Source organism: Eschrichtius robustus, chromosome X, assembly GCF_028021215.1.
Source record: "Eschrichtius robustus isolate mEscRob2 chromosome X, mEscRob2.pri, whole genome shotgun sequence".
NCBI lineage: Eukaryota > Metazoa > Chordata > Mammalia > Artiodactyla > Eschrichtiidae > Eschrichtius > Eschrichtius robustus.
The window spans coordinates 2423761-2448206 of record NC_090845.1 but is presented as its reverse complement, the minus strand read 5'-3'; the positions used below and the strand labels follow the sequence as shown (position 1 = coordinate 2448206).

At 47.4% G+C, this 24446-nt stretch overlaps 1 protein-coding gene across 1 annotated transcript in view; it reads right to left on the bottom strand.

Annotated features, from left to right (window-relative positions):
• Positions 1–11425, bottom strand: part of GYG2 (glycogenin 2) — a 33153-nt gene extending 21728 nt beyond the window's left edge. The window contains 5 exon segments of the mRNA XM_068534100.1: positions 739–913; positions 6074–6215; positions 9824–9949; positions 10483–10678; positions 11393–11425. Of these exon segments, the coding sequence (XP_068390201.1) occupies positions 739–913; positions 6074–6215; positions 9824–9949; positions 10483–10678; positions 11393–11425 (672 nt within the window).
• Between the last annotated feature and the right edge of the window lie 13021 nt (positions 11426–24446).

Below are 24446 nucleotides of genomic sequence, written 5' to 3'. Positions count from 1 at the left end.
CTCCCAATTGTATATATTCTCTTTCATCTAGCAAATGTGACCTACAGGACTGGAAATCCATAAACACAGAAGTTTGCAAGTCACTTTCGTATAATCCACTGTCTTCGAGAGCTTGACCGCCAACAGCAGTTCTCTCCAACACCTACTGGCTTTCTCAATTGTGCTGTTTGGGAAAGAGATTACTCTGATCATGCACTTATTATTTTCCTCTGCACCCCTGTTTTCCTACAGAGCTGCTTTTGCACAACCAAGACAACCTCGAATGTATCTCTGACACTCCAACCTCATTTTACATTTCAACTTTCCAATGGCCGTTTATGAAAGTGCCCATCCTGCGCTCCTACACCAAAGGTAACTACCCCAAATGACAATGGGGGATGCCATAGCTTAAGACACCAGGTGTACCAGTCCCTTCAGGACTCTATAATTCACGGTACAATCAAGGAAGAATATTTCTCCAATATTTTACTTTGTATAGATGAAATGATGTGATTACAAACCCTTCCTAGGGAATGAACATGCCTTCAAGTACCCCAGTGTACTCAGCAGGGTCTACTGCAGTAGGTGTGTTCTATCTGATGTTGATCGACTAAATGATGTTGGTGATAGTGATGGACGTTACCTGGTGGGGATCCACCAGCACGAGCTAGCAGCTTGCTTAAGGAGGGAGGGGCATGGTCTTTGTCGGGGGTTCCTCAACAAGTGGAGGGTCTGGTCCTTACCCTCCCTTGTACTCACCAGGGTATCTGCATCCAGGAAGACGCACTTGCTATAATGGGTGAGTGTCCAACAGTGAAGCTTGGTGAGGGTGACTCCGAGCTCAGGTCTCTTCAGAAAGGCCAGGTGGATGTAGTCTACACTGTCTATCAGGTTCACCTCGATGACCTCATCAAACACCCTCGAGAGGACCACCCTGGAAAAGACATGCCAAATCCTAGGAGAACAGCCCACCATCTAACATGAGACATGCTGTCCCTTGCTGCTGCAGTCTTCATATCAGGTTTTATTTTCCCCATGTGGGTCTCGTGGCTTTGCCCACGTTTCATTCATGCTTAAAACTTAGGCAAACATAAAAAGCAAGACGTATTAAACCATCTTAACATAGACTGATTCGGGTCATCTCTTAGGAAGGTACTTTCTCTTTCCAAAGTGCATGGGCAGTGAGAAGGGAAGGCTGAGTAGGTAGAAACCAACAGAAGATCTCCATTAGTTTTTACTTTACATATTCAAAACCTATATTGCTCGTTGCATACAAGTTTGAGACTCAAATTTTGAAAGAATGTACATTTCATCAAAATGAAATGTGCCTCTGTTCCATTAAAAAATTTTTTTGCTTAAGTTCTACTTCATCATTGCCTGGAATATCTTTGCGATGACAGAAAATTAAGAAAGTGCTAGAAAAAGGATGGGGGCATGTCAAAAGGACACAGGAAGTCAATCAGGAGGAGCTCCCAGTAGCCAAAGCTGGCGCAATTTGGGCAAGAAAACAAAAACAAACCTAAAGCATAAAATGAATATTCACGGATCCATACTGATATCACAACTGAATACATAAGTAAATGGGGTAAAAGGGGTAGCTCTTCCTCACAGAAGAATTCCAAGTAATAAATGTAGAAGGAATGAGGGAAAGAGAAAAATCACCATTAGATGAACATCACAGGGATAACTGTTGCAGACAAAATTCACTGATGAACCCTAAAAGCAATGACTAAAGGTTTTGAGGAGAAACAGCATGTTTTCATAGTCTAAAAGTAACTCTCCCAAGATATTTATCAATTACAAAGACAAAAATAATGATTTTACAGTAGAGATACCCCAAAGGAGACCAAGGTTAATGTCACCAGCAGCAAGACTCACATACTCCATAATATCATGCACTGAAAAAGGTACTTTCTTCTTTGTAATTCTTTCCTACTTTTCATCGCTTGGTTTAGATTTTTTTCTATCCCTTGTGTTTTTTGTATATACCCTTTCTAGTCCTCTGGTGGTTGCCACCCTTAAACTCTCAACGCATCTATTTAACCTTACTATTTTCTATCAAATTTAACAATAATTATCATCTATAACTTCACCCCAGACAAGACAGGAACATTAGCGTATGTTCACCTATCTCTCTCCTCTTTTATCCCCCAACCACCTCCCATGGGGAATGTTAATTCCAGATTATTTTCATAATTATTCACCAATGCATTCCCAATTAACTCGCAGTATTACTCATTTATTTGTTTTGCACTGCTTCTTATATTCTATTTCTTCTTTCTTGGATTCACGTTTCATTGTGCTTGAGTATATCCTCAAGTAATTTTTTCTCAAAGGTCCTTGAGGGGTAAAACTGTTGAGCTTCTGCATATTTGAAACATCATGATTTTGCTTTCAAATTGCATTTAGCTAAGTACAGAAATTTCATTTCAAAATGAGTTAGTCTAAGAGCTTTGAGGCATCAGCTGTCTCAACCAGGCTGAGACCTGAAATGCATTTAGTACTTTTTCTTCATTCTTTGTGCTCTGAAATGGTACCTTCTGTATCAACACTTGCGTTTCCTTCATTCATTCTTCTCAACGCTCAGGGAACACCCACAATCTAAAATCCTTCCTCAGAGCTGAAATATTTCCTTGAATCCATTCTCTCCACTTCTGTCCTTTCTGAAACTCCCAGTCTTAGACAGGTGTTGGAGCTTCTGGGTCTATCTTTTCTATTCTTTAGTAGCTTTTCCACTTCTACTCTACATTTGTGCTTTCACGTTGCACAGTATTCAAAGTAACTCTCTCTCTAAGAAAATACCACGTCATCACCAATTTCCTCTTGCTCTTTACCCAGTTATTTATGGAATTTATGACATCCTCATGATTGTATAAAGAGGGAGGTAGAGGGCCAAGAAATGTCATTCTACGTTACTACAAATAGCACCTATGTCCTTATAGGCTTTTGTTCAGCTCTGCTTGCTTCCTTAACTTAAATTCCTGGAGGGAGAATTAAGTTTCAAGAATGCAATTTGTGTGAACCTACGAGCATATGCTACTGGGTCCCTTTCCCTGCAGAAAGACTACCCCAACCACGGATGTACCACACAGCCTGGAGGAATGACAGTCTCCTGAACACCACCCCCTGGTCATTTGGAGTCACAGGTCACTGTTTATGTCCTACTGCCCTCACTGCATCATAGAGCACCGTTCCTCAACCTTACCAATGACCGCAAAATACGTAACTGGTTCTATAACAGTGCAACTAGGTCTGCCTCCGTGAACCTTTCCCAGTATTTCTGTGACACTCTCTCTGAGTATTTCAAAGTTCATCTTGAGTAGACTGAAAGACTGAAAAAAAATGCTGACAGCTTTGGACAGCTGAGGAGATAGGAATCTAGCAGGGAATCATGTCTGTTTTTTGGCTTTATCAGTTCTATGTAACCGTTCCACGCACACCATGATTCAGGAGACGATGATGGGACCACCAGAGGTCCCCCCAAGGATGCATGGCTACCCCCAGGGTCACTGTTCCCAATGCTGCGTCCACTGCAGCCCTTGGTCTGACTCTGAAGACCCAGTGGCCCGGGCACAGGGAAACGTCCGCTGCACACAAATGTATTTTCTTCTCTTTTCTTTCTCTTTGGGGCCTGAAGGAATCATCTTAGACAAGAAGAAATACACCTTGAGCATCCATTCATTTGAAACACTTTTGGGAGAATGGGTGACAGCCAATTTGGCTAAAGACTAATGACATCACTTAATGTCAATGACTAACGTCTGTGCCCGCCCCCCCCCAAAACACCGACGTTTAAAAAGACATTTGCCAGCCTGACGGGTCATAAATATCACTGAGCTGTTTGATGTGACATGACTTTAATGTCTGTGAAGGCAGAGTACGTATCACTTGGTCATGCCGTCTACCCTGGTTGTATCCATCCATCCATCTCTGCTTACCATTTGGAGTTCTTTCATTATTCTATGGACAACACCCCCTCCTCGTTATAAATTTTGTAAATGGGCTCCCTAATTGGCTTGTTTTACCTTTTACGTTTACACAAATACATCTGACATACAGCAGTTCTGGTACCCTTTGTTTTGTGTAATTAAAAATGGCAGACACATGAAGCAATCATCTATGTCAGTGTCTGGAGACGTTTTTCGTTATCACAAAGGCAAGGAGGGTTGGCGGGGGGGGGGTCTTACTGACATCTGGTGGGTGGAGACCAGGGACGCTGCTCTGTACCCCACAGGGCACAGGACGCCCCTCATCCGAGGGTCATCCAGCCCCAAATGTCAGTCATGCCAAGATTGAGAAGCTATATGTCTCAACTTGTAAGATTTTCCTATGCTTTAAATTTTTCCTTTATCTTTTAAAATCTATCTGGAAATCATGTGGGTATGTGTTCAACTTTTTATATAAAAGGATCACATCATTGCCTTTCTCTGATACAGTGATGTGATGAATTACAATGATAGATTTTTATACAATGAACTATCTTTGCTTTCTTACAGCAAGCATCATTTCTTTCTTTGTCTTTTTTATTTTACTGAACTACAGTCGATTTACAATGTTGTGTTAGTTTCTGCTGTATAGCAGTGACACAGTCATACATACGTATACATTCTTTTTCATATTCTTTTCCATGATGGTTCATCCCAGGGTACTGAATATAGTTCCCTGTTCTATACAGTAGGACCCTGTTGTTTATCCAGCATCATTTATTTCTTTATTCCACAGCTAGAGCTGCCTTGTTGATGATCTGTATTGGGGGCTTTTCTCATCTATATGGAAACACAATCAAAGCTGTACATCAAGTTTCCGTATCAAGATTAGCACAGTGTCTTAAAATAAATGAACACATTCATTTTTCTCCCCCTAGGCTCTCAGATAGTTCTTTTTGCATGGAAATGAATTTATTGTGCCCAGTTTTACAGAACATCCCTTACAATTGCCCAGGCCCAGGTCCTTCCCCCCAGATAAGCCTTTGATAACATTCTCCATTTCTCCCATTGTTACTGGTCAACAGAAAGGTTTCACTTCTTTCAATTTTATCAGCAAAGTGTTCTATGTAGTATTTAAGTTTAAAATTTAAGTTGCATCCAGCCACTGTGGAAAACAGTGTGGAGGTTTCTTACAAAACTAAAAATAGAGCTACCTTAGGATCCAGCAATCCCACTCCTGGGCATATATCCAGAATAAACTCTAATTCAAAAAGATACATGCACCCCAATGTTCATAGCAGCACGGTTCACAGCAGTCAAGACATGGAAGTTACCTAAACGTCCATCGACAGATGAATGGATAAAGAAGATGTGGTACGTGTATACAATGGAATACTACTCAGCCATAACAAAGGATGAAAGGATGCCATTTGCAGCAACATGGATGGACCTAGAGATGATCATACTAAGTGAAGTACGTCAGAGAAAGACATATATCATACGATAGCACTTATACGTGGAATATAAAATACGATACAAATGAGCTTATTTACAAAACAGGAACAGACTCACAGACATGGAAAACAAACTTATGGTTACCAAAGGAGAAAGGGGGGAGGGATAAATTGGGAATTGGGGATTAAGAGATACACACTACTATATATAAAATAGATAACCAACAAGGACCTACTGTAGAGCACAGGGAACTCTACTCAATGTCCTGTAATAATCTATAAGGGAAAACAATCTGAAAAAGAATATATATGTATGTACATATAACTGAATCACTTTCCTGTACACCTGAAAATAATACAACATTGTAATTGAACTATGTTTCAATAAAAACGTAAAAAAAAGAATCTTTAACTTAGCTTAGGACAGTTGCTTCTCAAAGTTGCCCACTCCCCCCCAAAATAACTGGCATTTGAATTTCCGTAGTTGAGACAAGAAACGGTACCCACACAGAGTGCTGTCTACAAGGATTCTGAAGCTGGCCACACCCCTGGCAGAGCCGCCTCCTTTAATAACAACTGGAGGGCATTGTGCAAGTGTCTGAGGCCCCCCAGGACAGCCGGTGGTGCGGGCCCATGAACCATGGCTGGGACCTGCTCCAGCGCGGAGGACCTGCTTCTTCAGGAGGAAGGACCAGGTGTGTGTCTGAGTCTTACCTGAGCAGGTTGGACACCTGAGGGGTGACCAGCACCACCAGCCTCCTGGTGGCCCTGTGGTCCCGCAATGATTGCCCCAGCACCAGGGCCCCCTGGCAGTAGACGTCATTGGTAGCCAGCGTGACAAACGCCTGGTCAGACACTGTGGACGTGAACAAAAACAACAGGGTCATGTTTCCGACGGGTCTCATGGGACGGCGGGGCTGACGGTCACCACCAACTCTCTCAAGCTTCACGACTCTAACTGAATAATTGTTCGCTGTTCTAAAATACACATCAAGGACATTTCACACGCATCCTTTTGTTTCAAAATAAAGCAAAAAAAATTCTTCTTCAACACGAAAAAAAGAAAAAGAAAAGAAAAAAAACCACACACACACACACACACACACACACAGGAAAAGAGGAAACCCTAAACATGAGGGAGACAAAGCCAAGTACAGCACGATTAAAATTCCCTGGTTCAGACGAACAGACACAAACTACTGTATATAAAAGAAACATGAGGTCCTACTTGTATTGCACAGGGAACCATATTCATTATCCTGTAATAACCTATAAGGGAAACGAGTCGAAATAATATAGATATATACGTATAACTGAATCACTCTGCTGTATACCTGAAACCAACACAACATTGTAAATCGTCTATACTTCAATTTAAAAGAATCTTCCTGGTGCTGCAACACGGCAAATGGGCATAGCTCAGACCCCTTATTTGATTCTGCATTCAAGTCTCAAAAACTCACCCAAAATATTTGGGTCCTGGGCGAACACAAAGCAAAAGGTGGAAACAAAGCTTGGATTATCTGAGTTACCATGAGGACTCCGGCCCAGCTCAAAAGAACTGCGCTCTCAGAAGGAACGGCCAAAGCCATTAATTCAATTCCACACAACCCACTTGTTGGAAAGACTTCAACTCAAGGATATATGAGGCCGAGGAGATGGGAGAAGGGAAAATAATTATTGTCTCATTAACCAAAAGGCTCTCAGTTTCCTAATGTCTCCACCACAGCAGAGGAAGAAACTCGGACGGCCAATCCGATTTATGGCAGTTTTGAATCTAAGGGTGAACTCGTGACGTTGACTTCTACGGGGACTTTGAAACAATGTGAGCCTGGGGCCCCCAGGAGCTGGTTGCCAGGATAAAAACAATGGGATCAAGAAATCCAGGCCTCGGCTCCCCTGCTGTCGACAGAAATTAGAATTCGCAGCCCACAGCTGGAACACACAGAGCTCAGTTCTCAAAGACCAGCCGGTCCTCCCCTCCAGACGCTGTGCCCTCCCCAGAGCACAGCCCAAAGGCACGGTCACGCCAAACAGAACACCAGGACCCAAGCTTCTGGCGCTGCTTTTCCTGGAGCTGGCATCTTAACCTTGACATTCCACTGGGATAAACACCCAAGTGTGCCCGTTCCAACGAGCTCCTGTCTACACGTTGTTGGGTTTCTTCCTGGATTAAGAGGGAATGAGAATTCCTGGCATTGCCACTGTGAGCTGAGTATTAAAAGACAGCAAACCTCAGAACTCAAGTCTGCAGCCCAAAAGATATCTGTCTAGCTATCCACCCATCCACCCATTTTTCTATCCATCTATCATTATCTAACATGTCTATCCAACTGTTTATTATTCATCTATTATTATCTATTTATCTATATCTATCACCTATCTCTATCTATCTATAGACAGAGCCCTATCATCTGGGAGGTCTCTGGGAACCCAGATGGCTGAGGCATGGGGCAGGTGGGCTACAGTGGAACCAGGCAGCAGTGATGGGCAACTGTCCAAAGCTTCCAATTCTCGGGGAGGAGAGAGACAGGGCTGGGTCTGCAGAGAGGGTTTTACAGAACTACCGGACTCTCTCTTTGCTAGGGGGAGGGATTATGGCTTCTATTAACAGGATGACAAGACAGCTCCAGCGAAGAGAAGACCCCCTTTCTCCAGCGACCCCAAGACTCAACCTCACGTTCTAGGTCAAAAACACATGACTCCGAAGGCCGGCCCCCAGGGGCCGGTGCATGATGGTGCAAAATCATGCCTGGATAAAATCTCCATCTCAGGTGCAAAGGCAGACCAGTGGATGTTAATATCACAAAGGCTGAAAACTTCATGGACAAGTTTGCACATTCCAACACCACCTTACCTTTAAGAAACTCCTAGCTGTCAGGTTTGGGCGTGGCATCAAAAAAACACGCCGCAATTATCCAAGCCTCCTGCGTTGACAGGCTGAGTTTCCACCAGGCAGGGCGCTGGGGAGGGGACTTTTGGCATGCGTGCAGGGTGGGAAAACAGAAATAGAACGGATGGCTGTCCTCCAACCCCAGGTTGGGGGAAAAAAAAAAAAAAACGTCGCAAAATCGAGTTCATCCTGAAGACGGCGGTGGCTGACGGTTTTATAAGGGGTCTGGGAGAAATGTTTATTTCTCTTTCTCTACTCCACCCACCTTACAACCAACCCCCGGACCCTGCCCCGAAATAACATCCCGGCTTCGTCCTCTGCCCCTCCTCTTTTACTCAAAGGTGTTTTTTGTTCCCTGCAAAGTGCTGAATACCCAGATGGGCTCTTTCTAGCACATTCCGTGGCCGATGTGTCCGAACGTCCCTCCTGAATGCTACCATTATATTGACCCCAGCGGGTTGGCGGAAAATGCGTTTTTCACTCTGCAGAGCTCCAAACCGCCGCCTGGAACAGACAGACTTTTCTGCTTCTCTGCGGAGAATCTGACAGCACACCGCAGCACACGGCAGGAAATCTGCCTTTTCTGCCCCAACAATTCTCCTCTCTAAGGCACAGAGGAGGAACAGAAGCATGGAAACCGCTCGCTGAATTACCAAATCGCTCCTCTGAATAAAAAGTAACCAGAATTTTTTTTTTTTTTTTCTTAAAAATGCACTCATGCATGTTCAGGCCCGGACTGGTGCAAGCACAGGATGTCTTCATGATAAGAACAGGACGGGCATCTTTCCCATGGGTGGAGGTTACATTTCATCATCACATTTCTTGGGAACATTTTTTTTTTTGTTGGCCATGTCGCAACATATGGGATCTTAGTTCTCCCACCAGGTATGGAATCCGTGCCCCCTGCATTGGAAGCACGGAGTCCCAACCACTGGATCCCCAGGGAACTCCTTCATCATCACGTTTCTAAGCTTTGGAGGTCTACTGTCCAAATCGGATATCCCCCCCAGACCCAAGAGAAGGCAGACAGGACCGAACTGCAGCCCTGGGGGGCCAGGGCTCGCCGAAGTCCCAGCATCTGGCCACGGTCGGCCTGCTGCGGGATTAAGCCTGGATCTTTATCGGAATAACCAGTTACGCCTCCAACCTGACCTCGAGGGGGGGAGGCTGGGTGAGGGGAACCAAAGGCTCTGTCTTCCCAGAGCCGTAGGGGCATGAACTCCCACGGGTCTCCGCGTCCGTGAGACGCCCACGCGTTTCCACGCTGGCCAACAAACCAGCCCATTTAATCTCCAAGGGCTACTTTTTTACAGAAAGAAAATTACCAAATCTCAGCGCCCCCTGACCGTACTAAACCTCGCCCGCCTCCCAGCTGCTGAGACCCCCATCACCACCTGCCCCAGGGACACCAAGCTCTCCAGCCCCGGGGGGCACTGGGGAGGCGCACCGTGGGAGCTGAGGGGTTGAGGGCGACCTTGCGCGCGCAAAGCGGGGGCTGCCCCCAGCGCGGGCCAATCTGAGCCGCGCCAGCAGAGCAGGGAGGCTGAGCACGAGGGGTCTTCCCGACTCACCCGGCATGGTCTGAGGCCCAGCGCGCCGTGGGCACCGGGCGGCCAAGTGCGCCTGGGCGCGGGGGCGGCCTCGAGCAGGGCCTGGCGGAGGCGTCGTCTGCAGGCGACCCGCGCGGAGTTCCAGGCCTGCGGAGAGAGCTCGGCATTCCAGACAGACCCCCCCGCCCCGGGGCTGCAGCACCGCCCTAAAGCCCCTCCCCCGGGTCAGCCCCTCCCCCCGTCACCCCACGTGCCCTCCGCGCTCCGGGGCGGCCCCTGCCCGCCCAAGTGTCCCCAGCGGCCTCGCCGCGCCCCGGGCAGCCTGTGTCCCAGGCTGGCCCGGCGCCCCTCGCCCCGCAGGATACTCTTCGCCCCGCGACCACCACTGCGCCCCGCGACCACCACTGCGCCCCCCACCCGCGCCCTTCCTCAGCGCTCGGGCATCCCGCGCGCCCCGCTCCGCCCCCAGGCCCCCCGAGCGCCCAGGCCGCCTCCGCGCCCCTCCCCAGGCCCAGCACCTCCTCTGCGCCCCCGAAGCTTCCGCCCGGCCTCCCCCGCCCCCCGGCCTTCCGCACCCCTGCGCCCCGCCCCGATCCTCCCCCGCGCTCGGGCAGCTTCAGCGCCAAGACCCCGCCGCGCCCAGGCCGCCTCCGCGCCGCCCGGCCCCTGCGCCCCGGCACCTGCGGCGCTCCGGCAGCCTCCGCCCGGGCCGGCGCCCCTGCCCTGCGCCCACCACGCGTCCCCGGCGCCCCAGCGCCTCGGCCGGGCCGGCTGGGCTGCGCTCCGGAACCCCGGCCCCGCCCCCGCTCTGCCGCCCCGGGCGCCGGTCCACCCGGCCCCCGCAGCCCCGCGCCAGGCCGGCGCCGCCTCGTGCCCCTGACGCCCCGGAAGGAGAGCCGGGAGGGGGCAGCGGCCGCCGGGCACCCTCGCCCCGCCCCGGTCCCCCGACCCCTCCCCGCCCGATCCAGGAGTCTGCGGCGTCTCCGCTCGGACACCTCACCTTTCACCGGCCAGCCCCAAAGTAAACGTTTGCAGTGGCCTCCCGGGCCGGGCCCAAGGCCGGCGCGCTGCCCGGGCAGAGGCCACGCTGGAAACGTGATCTTACTGAACGAACGCTCAGTGAGCGAAGGAAAGGGGCGTGCAAGTGTGCACAGTGCGTGCACGCAGGAGAGAGTAACCGAAAATAAGTGAGTGATGGGTACCTCGGCTGCTGAATACGTGCGTCAGGGAGTGAGGGAATTATGAGTGAATGAATGACTGGAGTAGATAAACGAGGGAATACGTTATGAATGAATGCATGCATGAGCGACTGAATTAATGAATTGTGAATGCCTGCAGGAGTGGACGAATGGAATGAGTGAGTGCACGCAGGGGTGGGTGAGGAGGGAATTAATGCACGTGTGAGTGCATGCCCGCATGAGTGGACGAGTCGCCATCTGAATCCTGTGAGCCACGGCGGGCTGTAGAGAGGGAGAGAGGAGTGGGCCAGATGCTGTCCTCAGGGAGGGTGCAGCCACTGGCTGGGGCCATAGGAGCGCGTAAGCACCAGGGGCCCCGAGAAGCCAGGCGCTATCTCAGGAATTCTCCCACCTGCTGGACCTTGCCCATCCAGCACGTTGTCATGTCCTGCGGGATCAAGGGTCCAGGGAACACGGATCGACAGAAGGAATGGACATTCCTGCGCTGCAGGAACTGAGCAACGGGGCTTCCTGCTCTGAAAATGTCACCTGGGGGGTGGGCGGGAGGCATCCCAGCAGGGGTCACCTCTCCACTACACCCCAGCTACAGCCCCAGCAGGCCTCACCCCCCCGCCCCCCACCCCCACCCCGTGTCGCTTCTCCACCATCTGTGCAAACTTCAACATAGTTTTAACAAAGACAAAGGAGTTCTTCCCATGCGGATGTCCTGATCTCGGGGAACCCGCCCCCTCAGGGTTCCACACCTCACACTTTGGGAACCGGTACAATTTAAGCTCAAGAAGCGACAGAAAAAAATCTTAAGAGAGGACATAGCCGATGCTAAACCTCATTAGCAATCAGCGCAGTAAGGCGTGGATGTCACGCCATCGCCCAGCAGACTGGGATATCTGTCTGGGCTTTTTGCTGGATTTCGTGCCCCATGGGGAACAGGGGGCTTTGCAGGCTTAAAAGCCATCGGGGCTCACTTGCCTTGGAGCGAGAAGGGGATTCCCCGTGACAAGTGGGGAGACAGATGAGGCAAGAACCCGGAGTCTCAGGGCATCTGTCCACAGAGACAGCACCGTGGATGGATAGCCATCGGCCTCGAGGGACAGATACGGCAGGTGTTTTCAGCAACCCGTCACAGATGGGCTCAGAGCTATCTCAGAAATCGCATCCAGGTGACAGAGCTGGGCCAGGCCGGCTGGAAAACGCTAGGGCAGGACCCCACCTCCTCACGCTGTCTCCAAAATGCAGATCTCGTATGCGATGAAAGTGTGGCTGGTCTCCCTCAGCAGGAAAAGGGCACGGACCCCTCTGCCCGCCCCCTGGGCACTATGTGCACATACTTATTATCGGGGTGCTGCAAGATGTCTGCAGGACTTACTGAGCCTCTAGAAGTCTCCCTGAAATCCCTGCAGCTTCTGAGCCATTGGTGAAAGTATCAGGACCTGAGTAACAACCAGGGGGAGACTCTTGTGCAGTCAGTGCTGGTTTTGGTTTTGTTTTGTTTTTTTCCTTAACCATTTTTTAAAATTGAAGTATAGTTAATTTACAATGTTGTGTTACTTTCTAGCATACAGCAAAGTGATTCAGTTGTATGTATATTCTTTTCAAGATTCTTTTCCATTATAGAAAAGAATCTTTCTTTTTAATAAAAGATTGATAAAAATCATCTACTTCCATTTATTTTCCATCTTGTTATAACAAGATACTGAATATAGTTCCTTGTGCTATACAGTAGGTCCTTGTTTATCTATTCTATATACAGTAGTGTGTACCTGTTAATCCTGTTACTCCTAATTTATCCCTCCCCTGTCCCTTTCCCCTTTGGTAACCATGAGTCTGTTTTCTACATCTGTGACTCTGTTTCTGTCTTGTACACGAGTTCATTTGTGTCATTTTTGTAGATTCCACATGTAAGTGCTATCAAATGATATTTGTCTTTCTCTGTCTGACTTACTTAATATGACAGTGCTGGTTTCCTGTTCCCTGCCAGGCAACCTGAAAGAGGTCGAGGTGCTTCTGATGCAGCCGGACAGTCTCAAGAAGGGTCCGTTCTGAGCCCCGAGGTCTCCTCAGCCCCCAGCAGCCCCCTGGCTTCCAGAGGAAGGGAACGGTTTCCCAGCCTCTGTGCTTGTCTGGCTGTTGTCTCCAGTGTTTGCCAAGTGTCCCCACTCATCCGTGCCACAGGGTCATTCCCTTTGGCCCCATTCTGGCCTCTTTCTGCCCCAGGGGTGCCGTGCTCCTGTGTGACACTGGGGATGGGGAAAAGGACCCACACCAGAGCGTTCCGACGACAAGAGGTCCCCTTTGCAACGTCCCAGACAGCGTCTGTGTCCTTCAGTCCACAGTGCGGGGTGGTGGGATTCCAAAATTTTCCCTTTGCCCTGGGTTAGAAGTTACCCGCCGGCAGCATTTCCACCTCAGGACTAGGGACGTTCAGAATTGGGTGACTCTCGGATGTGGGGTGTCCTGTGCACTGGGGGGTGTGGTACCCACACCCCACAAAAAGTGAAGCCAAATACGACTCCACACATCACCAACTGTGCCCTTGGGGAGAGGACCATTCAGGGTTTCAAACTACAATGGTAGAGAGATAATGATAGATAGATAAATCATAGATATACATAGATGATAGATCTAACAGGTAAATGATAATAGAATTCTAATAGATAATAGGTAGGTAGATGATAGATACGATAGATCCAAAGATAGAAAGATAGATAGGGGGCTGAAGTCTTTGCTGTCATGGGCGCAGCCTGTGCCCTGGGGGGGTCTGGAGCTGGCTTCCCTGGTCTCCACCCATCAGATACCAGTATCCTCCCAGTTGTGACAGTAGAAGCGTCCCTAGGCATCGCCAAGTGTCTCTGGGGGAGTAAAATAGTCTCTGGTTGCGAACTACAGCCAGAGAGAGAGAGGGAGAAAGACAGACATGATGGAAGATGATAGATGATTGACATGTGGACAGATTGACAGGATAGATACACAGATGACAGATAATAGATAGGTTAATTATAATTATATAGATAATAGAGAGAGAGGTTGATTGATAAATAGTTAGATGATAGAAATCTCTCATGCTAAGTCAGGGTTTCTCAGCCTCAGCACTACTGACATCTGGGGCTGCAGGACTGTCTGATGTGGGGCGTGCTGGGCCCTGTGGGGTGTGCAGCAGCTCCCCTGGTCTCCACCTGCCAGGTGCCAGGAGCTCCCCTTCCCCAGTTGTGACAGCTTGACAATTGTGTCTCTGGTTTTTTTAAAAAAATTAATTAATTTATTTATTTATGGCTGTGTTGGGTCTTCGTTTCTGTGCGAGGGCTTTCTCTAGTTGCGGCAAGTGGGGGCCACTCTTCATTGCAGTGTCAGCAATTGTGGCTCACGGGTCCAGTTGCTCCGCGGGTGTGTGGGAATCTTCCCAGACCAGGGCTCGAACCCGTGTCCCCTGCACTGGCAGGCAGACTCTCAACCACTGCGCCACCAGGGAAGCCCTGTGTCTCTGTTTTGACACCAGCTGAGAGAAGGAGGGGATTTCTTTGGCCCAGCGGGGAAGATAGGGTTAAAAAAGCTACATTCCAGGTTGGGGGAGGGGGCGTGGATCCTGGCACGTCCTTGCCGGGTTGGGGAGAAAATGAGGACCTTCCACGCCAAGTTGAAACCCAGACACTGAGGAGGCAGATTCCTTCAACCCCATCCCTAGACGCACCATTTCATTATGCTTTTTCCCGTTGGTAAAGAATCCTAGGAATCCCGAATTCTACCCAAGCCACAGCAGGACAGGAAATAACGCCGGGCGGTGGATACATCTGGGAGAAGCAAGCATCGCCTCCCGCCCGCCCACCCACCCAAGCCGGTACCCCCCAGGCTGTGTTTCACTGCGAGCGCTCCCTCCCTCCCCCGTCTTTTGCTTCCCTGGGTCAGCGCTGGGTCAGCCCTGCACCGGCAAAGGTATCAGCGTCCCCTGGGAAATTCTGAGAAATGCACATTCTCAGGCCTCCCGAACATCAGGAAACTGAGTCTCTCCTACCCTGTGTTAACAAGCCCCCCCCCCTTCCCGGCACCGTCCACCCGCAAGGTTGAGAACCGTGGTTCCGATTGCCGACATCTGGGCTTTGTGGGGAGGGACCGGTGGGAGCCTGAGGGGCTAGGGAGGGTGGGAAGGCCCGAGCAGGTTGCCTCGTCTGCCAGCACCCACTTCCGTAGACGTGCCCCCAGCCCCTGCCCCTGCCCCCATGCTCTCCCACCCGCTGCTTCCATCTCTGCCTCGGAGCCCGGAAAGCAGGGCAGAAGGCATTCAGCCACAGGCAGTCCTCCCAGATCCCTGGGCAAAGGTTAGGTCCATTTTTAAACCCAGAGCAGGCATCCTGCCGTGGGCGCTGCCGGGTTCCTCGGGGGGAGGGGCAGGGTCTCCAGGAAGCCAGGACGGTGGGCACCTGGGGAGCGGGGGGCGCCGTCAGCGGAAGGCGGTCTCTTCTCGGGGTGCCGCAGGAAGGAGGTTTGCCCGCGGCGAAAGTGAGCCTGCCTGCTCCCCGGGAGCCGTTCGGAGAAATTGAGTCTTTCGTTGGTGCGGCAGTTGCAACATTGTTGGAAAGTTGCAGGGCCCTGTGAGGGGCATGGTTCAAGCCCAGGAGCTAGAAGCAGATGCCAACCAACTGGGTCACTGGCCACGTTATTGTGACAAAGATCCTATGAATTACCTTGAAACATAAGTGAGCGAAGGAGAGAAAAGAAGTCTGCAGTATGTATATATCCATATATGTGTGCGTCCCAATTGCAATGATAGATCCGTTTGTGTTGTTTTTTTTTTTAATTTTTTGGCCACGCGGCATGCGGGATCTTAGTTCCCCGACCAGGGATGGAACCCACGCCCCCTGTATTGGAAGGGCACAGTCTTAACCACTGGACTGCCAGGGAAGTCCTTATATATCTGTATTTTATCTGTACACATTAACCTAGTAAGATATAAAGAACCACAATTGCGAGAAAACATGACGCAAAGCATTTACGTCACATGCTACTGGTTACCGCTCAACCGCCATTGATTTTTCTGTTCTTTGTTTTTAACAGAACTGGGCTATTCCCCCAGGATTTATGCATTCCAATTTCAGCGAGGGGCTGTGTGGCCCATTGAATGTGAGTGAGGAATGAGGCGGGGTCAGCTGCTGGCTTCTGGAAAGAGGTCTTCACTCTCAAAAGAGGAAATGGCCTTAATTGGGCCTCCAGATATTAGTGGGTGAGGCTGTGATGGCTGGAGCTACAGAGCCATTTTCTGCCATGAGTGAAACTGGTTAATGCCCGGTGAACGCCATTAAATCCTCAAATTATCCCCAACCCAGACACCCTAAACCTCAGTAAGTCCCCTTGCAAGATACTGTCTTTATAGTGTTAGCTATTTTGAGATGGACTTTCTGTTACTTCAGCATGAAAGCATCCTAATTTATACCACATGGCAGAAATCCTCAAGCAGTTTGGTCACTGGATCCGTGACACTCTGAAAGACTAGTGAGAAACCCAAAGAGCTTTTGCTTATGTAGGTTTTAAATATCCATATTTTCTGTATTAGAAATTAAAACTGAAAATGTTAGATATTTATCTATAAATCCATGTTTTCTATATTCAAATTTAAAACTGAAATTTTTAGATATTTATTTATAAGTATCCATATTTTCTGTGTTAGAAATTAAAACTGAAAATTTTTGATATTTATTCATTAATAAGTTTAAAGATAACAATAATAATAAACCCATTCCATTTTGTATAAATAGCATATTTTGACAGAAAAATAAATTTATTTTCCCAAACAAAAACTGGGGGAGAGGGAAAGAGTAGTCTTAATTTACACATTTGAACATCTCTTTCATGTCTCGCTTAATAGAAGATGACTGATTTCTCATATTTACTTCTGCATTTGTTCTGTTGCAATAATAGTTTAGGTTGAAATGGGTAGAGAAAATCTGGCCTCCCCCAGATGGGTAGTTAAAAAAGAGAGGAATATTTTAATAGGGTTTTCACACAATTGACATTCTTCTTTGATGCCACACCAAAACTTGATAATTGGTAGTTTCTTTAAGGTTCCATGATTTCAGCATGGAATCTGGATACCGATCAATGAATTTTGTACTCTATATAAAGTTAGAATCCACAGCTTTATCTTGAACTTCAGACGGATCTTTTTTCCACTTAGGATCTTGCAATATCATGCGTGGGTCATCTGGAGGTGTTCCAAATGTTGGCACGTTCTATTTCGTAATATATATATTTTAAAACCTCACATTTGTTCGTATCTCTATTAACCTCATCACATAAAGGTCTTTAGCTAGAATAACAAGAGGAAACAACTCCTCTGTAATGTGAAGTTTGTGGCCTAAATAAGAAATCCTGCTATGGACTGAATGTGTGTGTCCCCCAAAATCTACATGCTGAAGCCCTGACCCCCAGTGGGATGTGTTAGGAGACGGGCCCCTGGGCAGGTTTGAATGAAGTCATGGGGGTAGGGCCCCCATGACGGCCTTAGTGCCCTTAGAAGAAGAAAAAGAGGCACCAGAGCTCTCTCTCCACCATGTGAGGACACAGTAAGAAGGCAGCCGTCTATAAATCTGGAAGAGAGGTTCACCGGGAACTAATCTGCCCACCCGGAGATCTCAGACACCCAGCCTCCAGAACCGCGAAAAACAAAACGTCTGTTGTTGAATCCCCGCAGTCTGTGGTGTTCTATTACGGAAGCCTGAGCTGAGACAGATTCATTCATTCTTCCAAGTGTTGACTGAATAAATAGTTATTGAGCACCTACTGTATGCCAGTCACTGCTCTAGGAGTTACGGACACACCCATGCTTTTATAGATGTACCTTCTGGGGGCGGGGGCGAGGGGAAAAAGCCAGGCAATAAACAATAAAAAGTTATACTGCATAAGATGTGGGAAGTGCATACAAGATAGAGAACAAAAGTTTGGGCAGAGGAGGTGGGTGAGGGAATGCGCGGGGTGGGGGAAAGGGCTGGGACTGCAATGGTCCCATCTCCCTCACTATCTCCCCTTTGGTCTACGGCCAAAGGTGAGTGTGTCAGATTTTGCCCCCAGCCCTCCACCCCAGGGGCAAAATGTTCCATGTTTGTCAGGTCCAAGTACTGTTTTCATTTTCAGTTGAGGGGAGTTTGGGACGTCGTCTGTGCTTCCACAGACCATTTATGCATCCCCAGCTATTCACAGAGGAGCAGTTATGTTGGACGCATGCCAGTGTGAGAAGGGGTGGATGGCCGGGATGAGGAGGGAGATAGCTGCAAAGCACTGATGTGCACTGCATTTATATTTGGAACTGCGGGGGACATGCCTCCGTTAGGAAGATGGGACTGGGGCAGAGGCCAACCCACAGCACTGAGGCCCTTCAGTGTCAGGGACCAGAATAGTACATGGTGTGAAACCAGACAAGCTAATTCTAATCCCTTATGGGTCTGACCTGCAAATAAGGGTTCACAGGACGGGACTGGCCCCTGGACACCTTGACCCTCTTTCTCTCTTTCCCAGGAAATGTCACGAGCCTTTCACCAACAGGCTCAGACAGAAGTTGTGTTAGAAGACATTGGATTTCTAAAGAGAGCAGAATAGGCAGCGAATAACCCCACCAAGACTAACATTTACATTAAGAACACCATAGCAGATGGTGACCTTTCCCATGGGACATCCAATGGGAATCTCTGATTCCCTAGTGTGCGAGGGCTATAGCAATTTGCAAGATATTGATGATTACCCGTTTTTTTAAACTGCGATTTAAAAAATGCTAAACTAATTTTAAAGCCACTTCACAAATTTACAATGGCTCCACAAGTAATTGAGCACTCTGGGGGAGACTTCTTTTGTAAATCTCCTGAATTCTATAGTTACTACTTTGACCCTGGAGGGTACATGGTGGTGACTATAATACACTACACCTGCCCAGTCAACCTTGGAACTAGTTATATCTTTACTAACAATTTACTGTCAATGACACCCATGTGTATGTGTACATGCGTAAAATATTTAATGTATCTTAAATGTTTGTTTTTTTTCATGTCTTCCTACTAAAATAGAACATATGTATATGTCATTGACATTACTATTACTCAAACTGGCACTTGGTGTTTCTAATCAGAACATCAGTTATTTTGTTCACTTTCTAGATTGCTACTCTTTGACTGATAGATTTAACATTGGCTTGATGGTGTAATAAATCATTCTCTGTTTGCCGAATTGAAAATGTTTCTTTCTTTCAATTAATTTATTTTTTAAAATGTTATATAATTATGTTTTTTAAGGTTTGTGTGTCATTTCTTCTTTTTTTAATATTCTTTTTCATACTTGTTTCCATTATGGTTTATCACAGGATATTGAACATAGTTCCCTGTGCTCTCCAGTAGGACCTTGCTGTTTTTCCATCCTAAATATAACAGTTTGCATCTGCTAACCCCAAACTCCCACTCCTTCCCTCCCCCCTCCCCCCTCCCCCTTGGCAACCATAAGTCTGTTCTCTGTGTCTGTGAGTCTCTTTCTGCTTCATAGTTAAGTTCATTTGTGTCGTAGAAAATGTTTATTTGTAAAAATAAACAAAATGGAACTCGGTTTAACTGAATTAATTAATATAAAATGACTATGGGCCTTCGCAGTGTCAGGAGACTCTAATTTTACAAGATTCTTGGGGATATATGAATTGGAGGACCGGCTCTGTTTTGGGAAATTTTCATTAGTAAATTTAGTGAAAACTAGTATCTGATACTTCCTCTTTTGTTTACTGAATTTTGAAATTGTTGTGCAGGTTGTTTTAAAAGTTTTTAAGACTATAGACCTAAGAATAATATATTGGAAAAAAATGAAATTTCCGCAGCTCTAAGGCTTAACTCCCCTTAAGTAAAACGTATTTCTATTTTTACAGAATATATATACATATCTTCTCCCTTTACAGAAAAGTCATTAGAATCACAAGACAACACATGGAATTCTGCATCTCATTAATTATTTTTCTCTTCAGGTCCAAGGTCTCGTTTGCATGGAGAAGTTATCACGTGGAATAAAATCCATGCAGCATACAGTATCCCTTCTGCACAGAACAAAGATCTGAACGCTTTCAGGGGGCCGCCAGGGCAAAAATGGGAAACGTAATTCTCTCATGGGCCGGAAGACAGCAGCCTCTGATGGGCTCAAAAAGCAATTATCACCTAGACCCAAATCCTCACAAAGCTGCAGAATCTCTCACTTTGCCCATCTGCAGGGTAACTACGCACCCTGTGTTTTGAACCAAGAGACCAAGAGATGGGAAAGGGGCCACTTCTGCATGAGCTCGGCGTGTCGGGGTCACCTACACAAGAGGCAGAGAACAGATCTCCGGACAACAACCGGACCTGGATTCATGGATGGTCCCTCCACGGAATTCCTAACCAGAGGAGTTTGGAGGACCCCCAAGAAGCGGCAAAAACCATCCCCTGGGAATAAAACAGGCAAAGTGCTCACAAAGTCATTTGAAGAGATTACAATACTTTGAAAGTACTGAGACAGGCTGGGACCCGGGACCCTCTGCTGCAGGGCTTGTGCCTGGACGCAGATCTCCTGGGGCAGCAACATACAAAGAAAATGTACGGGACTAAAAATAACTGCGCGCATGCGCAGTTCGGGCAGATGACGGACAGTTAGATACAAAGAGACCAAAAAGCCCACCTGCCACTTCTCAAGAGCCCGGAGCAAAAGCAGGGGGTCGGGAGCGAAAGCAGGGCCCTGGGCCCACCTAAGCCTCCCCTCCAGCCCGACCCCTGGACCCACCCGTACCCTCAGCCCATTTAAGGAACAAGCTTGCCCCCCCCCAGCCCCCCCCAGGGAGCGAGCAAGCAAGGGAACTTGTTATTTGTTCTCACTCCCCCACCTGCTGCAGCAGGGGCCCCCATAAAGCCTGGCCTCAATTTCTTGTTCGGCCTCTGATCAATTTCTACTGCTTAAGGAGGCCAAGAACCCGGACCCTTAACAGTACCACCTGCTTTGGGGGCCAAGGTGAAAGCTGCCAGGGTTGGAGATGTGATTTACGCCAAGGGTGTGTCCCAGAAATGTGAAGATTCAAGAAATACATTGTTAACATAGAAGGCGGCTCTCCAAAGAAAAGTTTGCCCCATCAGAATGGTGGATTTCAGGAAACACCGGGGCTTTCGTCCGCCTGGTTTCAGCGTCATCGTAAGAAACAGGATCAGAAGACAGCTTTCTGCTCTTTCTACCAAAGCAGGCAGCTTTCCAGAACTAATGTCCCCTCGTGAGTTTACAAGTGAAAAGAGGAATCATCTTCTCAGAAACGGTGCCTGAACCGTCGGTTTTTTAAGGCTGGTGATTAGCTTCCGATGACTTGCTTCTCTATGGTTCTCACTATCTGAGTGGGCTTAATTGAAAAAGAAAAAAAAAAAAAAAATTCAAGGTCCCTGTGAAAATGGATTAACGTGTCCTGAAAAGGTTGATGGGTTCAGAGCAAGAATTCGAGGAGAGAATTACACGGTTGGCTGCTATTAGAATTTGCATTCTGAAAAGCTGTCGAAAACGAGCGGAACTCATCTGTACCTGCCCGAGGCTCACGGTTTTACAGATGGGGATCCGAAATCTGTCACCTGCCTCACGAGACATTTCAACGTGACACTTGTCAATGAATGAAAAGAAAGATCTGTGAGATTTAAGAATGACTATCTCAGGTTAACACAGCCAGAAAAGTAACAGAGTGCTTGGATGAACGTGTCCACCTTTGGGGGAGCATAGAGCTGCTTTTATAAGAAACCAGAGGGTGCAAAGAAAGAGTGAATTCAATAAACAAACAAAATGTTAGATAACATTTGCTGAAGGTAGAAATGATTCTACTACAGATGATGGCTCCTTGCATTTGAAATGCGTGAGATGTTGGAAACCTTCTCGAACATGAATCACGAGGAGTTTCAAACTGATTAATGAACTCAGATAAAGGCGTCGTCCAAATGTCTGCACGAAAAAGCCATCAAATCTACACTAAATTATCTGAAAGAAGATAAAAGAACAGATCCACACGCAGATCCCATTAAAGTCTCAGAAATGAACAAGCTTCGCCGCCGTCAGAAGTAAACACCATTTGAAAGTCAGATTCTATGATGTCAGTAGAAACATACGGGCATTAAGTGAGCTGCACTCCCCCAGATACATATATGTGTGTACAAAATGAACTATCACAGAATATTACGTTTCTAGTGAATGTGCCATGGAAAGAGAGAAGAAAATCTTGCCAAAGCCACTGAAATGATCGTCTGTGCATGTGGAGTGCTGGATGCCTACAGAATCCAAGCAAAAAATGCTTCCAGAAGAAAATGTCAGAAAGAGCTCTTTTCTTCCCCAGCTTCATTGAGATAATAATTGACATGTACCATTGCGGAAGTTTAAGGGGGTACATTGTGATATATACAATATATATACAATAAGGTGTACATTGTGTATACATTGCAATAGGATTACCATCCCAGCCTTAGCTAACACCTCCATCCTGTCACATAATTACCATTTCTTTTTGTGATTAGAATACTTAAAGTCTACTCTCTTAAAAACTTTCACGTATAGAATACAGTATTGTTAACTAGAGCCACCATGCTGTACATTCGATCCCCAGAACTTATTCATCTTATAAGTGGACGTTTGTACCTTTTGACCAATATCTCCCCATTTCCCCCAGCCCCCCACCCCCTAGCAACCATTCTACTCTCTGTTTCTACGAGTTTGGCTGTTTTAGATTCCACATGTGAGATCCTACAGTATTTGTCAGAAAGAATGCTTGGTTTTTAGCCATTACCAAGAGAGGAATAGCTCATGACTTTAGGGAATTCTGTTGGGTGAGAAAAGGTTGATATCCTAAGAAAATGCATGCATCAGAAAAGAAAAAAATGATTGAGGGAGAATTTAAATTTGAAAATTTCAAAAACCATCCTTCCAACCCTGATGTTCTACAAAGGGCATTTGCCGAGAGCCAGGGATATCTCAGAGAGGTAGGCTGTGAGGACCAGAGCGTACCCGCACAGGTAAGGACCGCAAAGGAAGGGTCCCTCCATCCAGACAGTTGGGTCCTGACATAGCACTCCGTCCCCCGAAGTGAGATACACTGGATACACTGGATCCTGGTGCTGGCCAAGCTGGAAGATGCTATTATGCGGACAACATGAGAGTCCTACCTTTTCTGAAATGAGGTGGCACGCCATTGGCCAGAGCTGTCACGTGACCACATCTACCCACAAAGGATGCTGAGAACCTTGGTTCACCTGGGAAGCCATGAGTCCAGGTGCAGAGCTATTACTTCAGAAAACGGAAAGAGGGGCTTTGGGTTCTTAACTCAGAAGATAGAAAAAAGGGATTTGGGCAGACAACCTGCACTCTCCAACACTCAGTGTTTTTAGTCAGCTTTTGCAGTTTTGATTTTATGGTCCGGACTTTCAGCCGGGTTCTGTGGAATGTCCTATGTATTGCAATGAGCTGAATTGTACTTACATTAAGAGAAAAAGCTTATTATTCTTCTTCCCCTCCTACCTGCAGCCCTTGCTGCCTACCAGGTACAACTCAGAATGCTTTTTTAACACTCCTACACCACTGTTTGGTGAGGCAGATGTTATTACTATTACCTCCGCTTTCTGGATGAGATAACTGACACGCAGAGAGATGGTACAACTTGACTAAGGTCACACAGCTTGAGATGGAGAAGCCAGGCTGTGAGCTCATGCATGGGACCTCAAAGTCCAGAGTTTAATCATGACTGGCTTCCTGTACCACCTGGAGAGACAAGCTAAATGAGTTCCCCATCATCTCTTTTAAATTAGGGAAAAGGCTATGTACCCCACATGTACTCATGTATGCATGAGCTTTTTAGGGCTTCCTTAACAGACTCCCACAAACTGGGCGGCTTAAACAAGAAATGTTTATTTTCTCCCAGTTCCAGAGTCTGCAAGTCCAAGGCCAAGGTGTTGGCTGCACTCCCTCTGAAGATTATAGGGGGCTCCAGGTCTCTCTCCCAGCTTCTGGTAGTTCCTTGGCTTGTGGCAGTTTCACTCCAAGCCACTTACAACCTGCTCCCTGCGTGTGTGTCTGTGTCCAAATTTCCCCTCTTGTGAGGACACCACTCGTATTGCATTAGAAGCCATCCTCCTCCAGGGTGACCACATCTTAACGAATCATCTCAACTTGATCACCTCTGCACCGACCCTATTTCCAAATAAGGTCCCATTCCAAGATCCCAGGGGTTGGGATACCAGCGTATGAATCTGAGAGGGGCCACGATTCAACCCAAAACAATATGTTAATACAGTGTGTGTGTGTGTGTGTGTGTGTGTGTGTGAGAGAGAGGGAGAGAGAGATTTGCTTTTCCAATGTTAAAACTCGGAGGTGTGTCAGCATCCTACAACTGGAAAGCCTTGCACATAGTGGTTTATACTTGGAAAAAAGGGTGTTTTTTGTTTTTTAAAAAGTAG